Raw genomic sequence first — 7,372 nt, 5'->3', positions numbered from 1 at the left:
AGGCAAATATTTGGGCAGATGGGGCATATTGGATATGAAGGCTTTTGGCTGGGCTTGATTAACTAAATCATTATGGAGGGATTTCTTCAGCAATGGTATATGGCAGGACATTATTCTCAATAAATATTTGAAATGTAAGGATATAATGGAATGGTACAAAAAGGGTGTGATTGGTGTGAGGAATGGTTCCTACATATCATAGAGTTTATATAAAGTTAGTAGAAGGTTTTTTGAAAAGCTACAATGGACTTTTGGTAAGAGTTTTATTTTGTTTATTTTAGCTGATATGCATGCATTCAATAATGGACCCCAACATTGGTGAGCTATTGGAATTCAACATTTGATTGTATCTACCCATTAACCTTTAATACTTTGCTCCCAACTTTGTAGCATTCTCAAGTTTTTCATCTTAAATATCAACATCAATTATCTTGTTGCCTCCAAAGGGCTTTGCTATTTAAATCTTTCTCCACCAATACCAATGACAACGATAGCTTCCCATTAGCTGTATATCTCATTGCAGCTTACACATGTGCATGCTTTAATGATGGTATGATTTTACCTTGCTTGTCACGTTAACCTAATTGTGAGAACAACCACCAATGCAAAATAACCAACCAGGTACGGGCATTAAACTCTTAGAGTCACTATGAAATTTAAAATTTACTCGACCATGGTTTTCTCTTTAAGTAAAACCTAATTTAAATTTAAATTCTCCTTAATTTCATATCATTTGTATTCTTTTAAAGTACAAGCATTTATATTCTTTTTAAATACGAGCATTAAACTCTTGGAGTCACTATGAAATTCTCTTAATGCTTGATCCATAGAAGTGTAAAAGTGTGAAAATTAGGTAATTTTGTTTTTTGGAATATATATATTAAGATCAAATTAGAACCTCTAAATTGGAAGCACATGTTTGGTAAAGTTAAAATAAAAACATCGAATTTGTCTTGCAATTATAAGAAAACACTAAAAAATACAACTTTGGATAAATTTTATCTTATATTTAATCAACTTGATAATGACATTTAGATTCTGCCCCAAAAATAAAGGATGCATCAGCTGTGCCAAGCCTGGTGATTTTGATGTTTTTGATTTTTAGTTAATTTTATTTTCTCTAGATGATCAAGATGGTATGATGCATGATTTTGATGTTTTTAATTTTTAGTTCTTTTGTTTTCTCTAGATGAGTAAGATGGTATGATGCATAGTTCCTAGCTGCCCCGACTGTTATCATTGTAAAACTTATCTTTATTAATAAAAAGCTTTTGTATTGGTTTACAAAAAAAACAATGACATTTAGATTCCATTGGCTTCCTGCAACATTTATTTCTATGCAGAGCCTTGCATTTGTTATATGAAATTATATATGTGTATCCATGGATAACAGTTGAAGATGGAAGATCAATGAGCGTCTATAACTATCATTGGGGCTTCAATCAATGAACCTATAACATAGCAAGTGTATTCGTGAAATACTAAGCAATACCCTTAATTTGGCTACATATTGGAAAATACCTCTAAAAATCACATTATTTAACCCCTACCAATACGAATCCAATACACCTTAATTTAAAAAACCCCTACTTTCACTAGATAGGTATCTATTTTTTCATTAACATTTTATTACACCTTTATATTTTTTAATCTCTCATTCTCCTTCCTTTTATATCTCCCTCCACTTCATCCACCTCATCCACCTACTGTGAATAGCTTTTTATCATATGTCACAACTTTAAGAAATAAAATATTAACATCATGAATACTCATCCCATCCTTTTAATTTAATTACCTTGACTTTCCATCTTATATGTGACAAACTTTGGGAAATTAAATATTAATATTTTTTTCTAAATTAAATTTGAAGAAAAAACTTGTTAAACTTTAAAAACAAAATAATAACTAATAAAAAATATTAATATTAATACATGTAAATACACAAACTTTAATGATTTATTATTAAATAATTATAAGTCAAAGTTTCATCATTCATTAAACTTAATCATTTATTATTAACTTAATAATTATAAACCCATTAATTTAAACTTAACTATTTATTTTAGATAATTGCCTAGAAAAATGCAAGACAATAAGATGAGAGAGGAAAATAGATGGGCCAGAGAGAATAGAATGGCCAGATGGAAAATGATTTATTCATGAACAGAATATTGTGGGGCATTCAAATCTCTCCCATAAAATTTATTAAACGTAATAAAAGCCAACCAAACCAAGTAATGTACATCTCATAATTACAAGAATCCTAGCTAGGTACAAAGAAGCCAACAAAGCCATTACCACTACAAACTAAAAAGGCATCCCGAATCCACAGCACGGACCACCCCAATTTACCAGAGCTACTTTGGTCCCTCTCATGTCCAGTGAAGAATCAAAGATATGTAGAGGTATGTGAAAAAAAGTAATGAGTTGTTTTTAGTTTAATAAGTGTTGTTTTGGAAGTGTTTTGTGTAAATTTTATTTTATTTTTTATTTTTATTTTTAATTTAATTTTTTAAAATTTGACATGAATTTATTGAAATCAGAAATTTGATGGGTAATTTCTACGGGGGCTTTACTGGGAGCATACATGCATTTATATTGGGGGATATATATATTGAGGAGAAAATGACATAATATATTGAGCATATAATAAGGAGTAAAAGGTTTTTATATTGGCAAGTATAACAAATGGAGCTCAAAATTAATGAAAAAATATAAAGGGGTATAAAAAATGTTAATGAAAAAAGGAATACTTACAATATCTATTGAAATTAGGAGTTTTTTAAATTGGGAACAATATGTATTGAAATTAGGAGTTTTTTAAATTGGGAAGGTGTATTGGGTTAGTATTGGCAGGGGATTAAATAATGTGACTTTTAAAAGTATTTTCCAATATGTAGTCAAATTAAGAATATTGTTTAGTATACTATGAATCCACATGCTATGTCGAAGTTTAGTTAGTGAAACCCAAATGGTAATTTCTGCACAATCTAAATGCGATATTTTTTTTCTTCAAAATACTAAATCCATATATACAATCAAAAATCTCAAAAATCACACTAAAAACCACTCCAAAATTATGAAAACATAAATGAATGACCGGTCCAATGACGAACAAATATACTCCTCCATGATGACCACCACGGACCTCGTGGCCATGGACAGCAACCAACCTAAACGCTGCAAGCTAAAACCCTAATAACCCTAATAGGGTTTGAGGCAGCACCTCTCCTTGCAGTCTCTCCATCTTGTCAAGCCCACGAGGTATGGATTGCCTACAGCAGTTAGAAAACCACTTTAATCATGGAATACGGCTCAATGTGTTTCCCAGCAATCACAATTGAAGACAGAAGGCTGCCGTAGGCTGCCGTTGATCTCACTATTGCTCATTTGTGCACGCTGCTTCGCGTCCAGATTTCATTTCAGCTTTGATAACGGCAGCCAAGTGATTGTAAGCCTCTTCCCAAGCAGATGCCATGGCTAGGCTCCATTTGTCTGGCACTGCTTCCTCGATTGTCAGCAAAAGAGCTTGTTTCATAATCTGCAAAACACCCAGATACCAGATTAGGGTCTTATAGATAATATTAAATAGTAGAATTGGCTATTTTTATATTTTTAATTATAGATTTCCAAATATTTTAAAATTTGGAAAAAAAATATAAAAATAAATGATTAAGCAATTAATTTTGTTCTTATCCTGAGAAAAATGAGATAGGTACGCATTACAGATACCTGAGAAAAAAGACATAGGTACTCAATACAGATACCAGATTAACGTCTTGTAGATAATTTTAAACAGTAGAATCGATCATCTTTATATTTTAATTACAGATTTTTAAAATATTCCAAAATTAAAAAAAAAATAATCAAACATGTGCTCCTATCCTCTGGACTAAAGAGATAGATACCCTTTACCTCAAAATCTGCATCCATGACTCTATTCTTCACATGAACGGATCCCAAGTATCTCAGAGCGATTTCTTTCACTTTTACTTCCCCTTTCTCTCGGAGTTGCACAGCAGATTGACAAGTCTGCAATGAGAAAACTACCTTGATTGAAAAAAAAAAAACCATTGTTCCTTTCTGAGAAAGACTGATAATATAACTCTTCCTCCATTAAATTTCTCCACTCACCATTTTGAAGACTGCGACAGCATGCGTCTTGAGCTTCGGATTCTGATCCAAGGGGACATTAGAATCCCGTAGAAATGAGAACATCTCTTTAGCTGCAGGCGCAATCTCTAAGATTCTGCAGTGTGTATGTCAACCTGTTAAATCTTAACTCCCAATTGTAAGGCATAGGTTAGACTAATAGCAGGTCAGGGAAATATTTTCATGTGCTTACTTCGAGAAGAACTTCAATCCAAGCTCTGCTGCGTTGGTCTTCATAGCATTCCATGATTCTTTCACCAGAGCTTCTTCTTCCTTGGTGAAAGCCATTTTCGTCTTCCCCCTTTTGGGCTCACTCTGCCTTCCTCCTCCTGCAAGAACAGAACAAACAGAAGATACAGCGATATCAGAATCCAAATACAAAATCCATGTGCTCTTTATTATTTTCCATCTGTTCACTTCATTCGAGGTTAAGAAACAAAGAATCTAGTGAGGTGTTTTCAGAGAGGCCATCCAAATTTCAAAACATAAGGAAAATACAAATATATTCTAAATCTTACCCTTATATTAATCAAAGCTCAAAATTCACACTTAGAATAATCAAAGGCAGTACGAAGATAAAATGTAACCAGCACAGGACCATTATAGAAATGGTCCCCAGTGCTATATTTATACAGATTTGAAATCAGAATCTTTCTAATTTGATTTGGAAATTTTGTCCATCGCCAAAAGGTAGTGTCGGCCGTCCCGTGGAAAGTATATATAATTTTTTTAATCTGGGGTGATTTCAATTTTATGTAGGATGAAAAAACACAATAAATAATGAGAAAGGATTATTTTTTTTTAATAAATTTTTGGAGGCGTCACTTATATACTTATAGTGTAGGAGGATACAAGTAAAATAATGTAAGCCTCATCACCAACTTTTATTTTTAGAATTTTAGTGTTTGGAATAGATTTACAGTGGTCTTACCAGTGTTGTGCAACCTAATTCGCTGTGAATTTAATGTTTTGGGTTTTGTATTTTTGTTTTTACAAAATATAATTTTAGATTAATTTAGTTTAAAATTGACTAATTTGTGTGTTATCGGGTTATTGAGGGCGCATGTAGCCGGGCATTTAATGCCCTATGGCAGGCTCGTTAGCTCTTGCCAAGTTTCTCGGTCATGCTAAGGGCCAAGAGTTTCAATGTAATGCCCTATGGCAGGCTCGTTAGCTCTTGCCAAGTTTCTTGATCATGCTAAGGGCCAAGGGTTTCATGGCCGTCATTGTCGTTACACGAGTGATTTGCGTAGGAAAGGAAATGCGATAGTGATTACTTGTAGCTCATAATCAACCGTGTATATCCATTTTAGCTTTTTGTCTTTAATTAATATTGATGTGTGGGGTCTTTTCCTGGAAAGATTGGGTGGTTTATACAATGGGATGTTATCTCTTTTATTAAGTTTTAAATTTTATTGAGTGATATGTTTGGCTTCTTGTGATAATGCTCAAGGAGTATGCTCCCCTACCTCTCTTGTGGATATACTTTTGGACCACAATCTTTTCATTGAAATAAAAAGAGAGTAAATATAACATGGATCTCTCTCCTCGTGCTTTTATAGATTGATGTTCAATCTTCCTCTAGTAGGATCATAGATTTTACTATAGGATCTCATCTTGTGAAGTTCTAAAAAAACTACAACTCTTTTTTGCTTATATTTTCTAGCTATTCATAATTTGTCATTTTTATAACTGTGATACATATTCTCTAAGAGTGAAATTTATCTAACTATGCAAAAACTCCACAAAAAACAAAAAATGATTTCCAATTCAAGAGAAGTTAATGCTCCCAACATTCGCCAAGGTGTCCAGAATAAAAGCAGCAAAGAATAATTTCCCAGACTCCTTTCCAATGCCCCTCTTTGATAGGAGATTCGCAACCTGATTTCGCTCCCTATAAATGTGCCCAAAAAATATATTTTTAAAGGAGCATACCAAATTCCTAATACGGCTCATCCAATTTGATAGAATGGGCGCGCTGAAAAGAGAGCGCCCCTTGACCCATTCTATTATGCCTTTTGCATCTCCATAGATGTACAATGTCTCCAACCCCAGCGATCTAGAGCATGTCAGAACCCCCCACAATGCTATAATTTTGGCCATGCTATTTGTACCTCTGCCTCTCTCCTGCCAGAAGTGATTGTATATGCTTGGCTCTAACACAACTACGACCTCGCATCCACAATCCCTTTGCTTGCATGCACCATAGAAGAACCTTGTCAGAAGATCTTTCTAGATATCCTCATACACAATCTGCTTCTTTTTTTGAGCTTCTTTACCGGGCCAATTTCAGAAAAATATGCCCATGCCTTTATAATAATAGCTTTGACATTATTCTTTTTTTGCTGAAACACAAGTGAGTTCTTACTCATCCATATTGACCAGAAGATATATAAAGGAAGGGACCTATATTCCTTTTGAGACTTAAACCATGATAATAAACAATTTTCCAGAGATTGAGATTCCCATACTTGTATGATGTTCAATGTGTCCATGATACCTTCCCACACTGCCACAACAAATGGACATCTCAGAAAAAGATGATTGACTTCCTCAGGCCCCCGTTTTCACATTGGGAAAATGCTTGGGCCTATGAAGCCCCTTCGTAGCAGGTTGTTCCATGTCAAGATTCTATCATGCAACACCTACCTATTGAAGCATATTAGTTTTCTAAAAACCTCCAATTTCCATAGACATTGAAACCTTTTATATTTTTCATGAGTAACCCCTGTCCTAGGGAGCCTGTGGTAAATTTCCTGATTAACAACTTGTCCCTTCTTTGTCTGTCTGTCCCAAACCATCTTGTCGTCCCTTGTACTGATATGTACTCCAGTTGTCTGAATATTTGTTAAATATTCTTCCCATTCTACAACGAGGCATCCCGTTAGACCCAACTCATCCACCTTGATCCATTGTTGAGAAAAATTCCCTCAGTTTTGTGAATGATGAATCTGATTGAAGAAGAAAATACATTTGTCATGCAAGATTTTGAGAAGAGGAAACGATAATGTGTGATATGTAGTGAGGCCCTTTATTGTGTCTATTCCTTTTTTTGTTTGCGCACCATCTCCAACTTCCCACTTGAGAAAACCAACCAAACAAGGTAAGTTTTTCACCATGTTGTTCCATATTTGTGAAGAACCCAGTTGATGTCTAGCTCTTGTTCTGATATAGTTAGAGAAGTGTCCCCCCTTCATGTATTTGCCTCTTACAATATGTG

General features: G+C 34.0%; 1 protein-coding gene across 1 annotated transcript; it reads right to left on the bottom strand.

The window, feature by feature from the left end:
* Positions 1-3,012: 3,012 nt before the first annotated feature.
* On the bottom strand, positions 3,013-4,801 carry LOC149191215 (anaerobic nitrite reductase Hb1-like). The gene is made up of 5 exons (XM_089413543.1): positions 4,671-4,801; positions 4,346-4,481; positions 4,135-4,249; positions 3,916-4,032; positions 3,013-3,541 (listed from the first exon to the last, which is right to left on the bottom strand). Exons 2-5 carry the CDS (start codon positions 4,438-4,440, stop codon positions 3,380-3,382), a joined length of 489 nt encoding a protein of 162 aa, XP_089269669.1. The 5' UTR covers positions 4,441-4,481; positions 4,671-4,801; the 3' UTR covers positions 3,013-3,379.
* Between the last annotated feature and the right edge of the window lie 2,571 nt (positions 4,802-7,372).

This window comes from Pinus tabuliformis, chromosome 3_1 (assembly GCF_031772625.1).
Source record: "Pinus tabuliformis cultivar Carrire ecotype Pingquan chromosome 3_1, CPIR1, whole genome shotgun sequence".
In the NCBI taxonomy this organism is placed as follows: domain Eukaryota; kingdom Viridiplantae; phylum Streptophyta; class Pinopsida; order Pinales; family Pinaceae; genus Pinus; species Pinus tabuliformis.
This window is presented reverse-complemented; position numbering and strand designations above follow the sequence as displayed.

Coding starts and splice junctions, on each gene's coding strand:
- LOC149191215 (XM_089413543.1), bottom strand. CDS start 4,440: ATGGCTTTCACCAAGGAAGAAGAAGCTCTGGTGAAAGAATCATGGAAT. Junction 4,250..4,345: donor GGATTGAAGTTCTTCTCGAA/GTAAGCACATGA, acceptor TACACACTGCAG/AATCTTAGAGATTGCGCCTG. Junction 4,033..4,134: donor CTGTCGCAGTCTTCAAAATG/GTGAGTGGAGAA, acceptor TTCTCATTGCAG/ACTTGTCAATCTGCTGTGCA.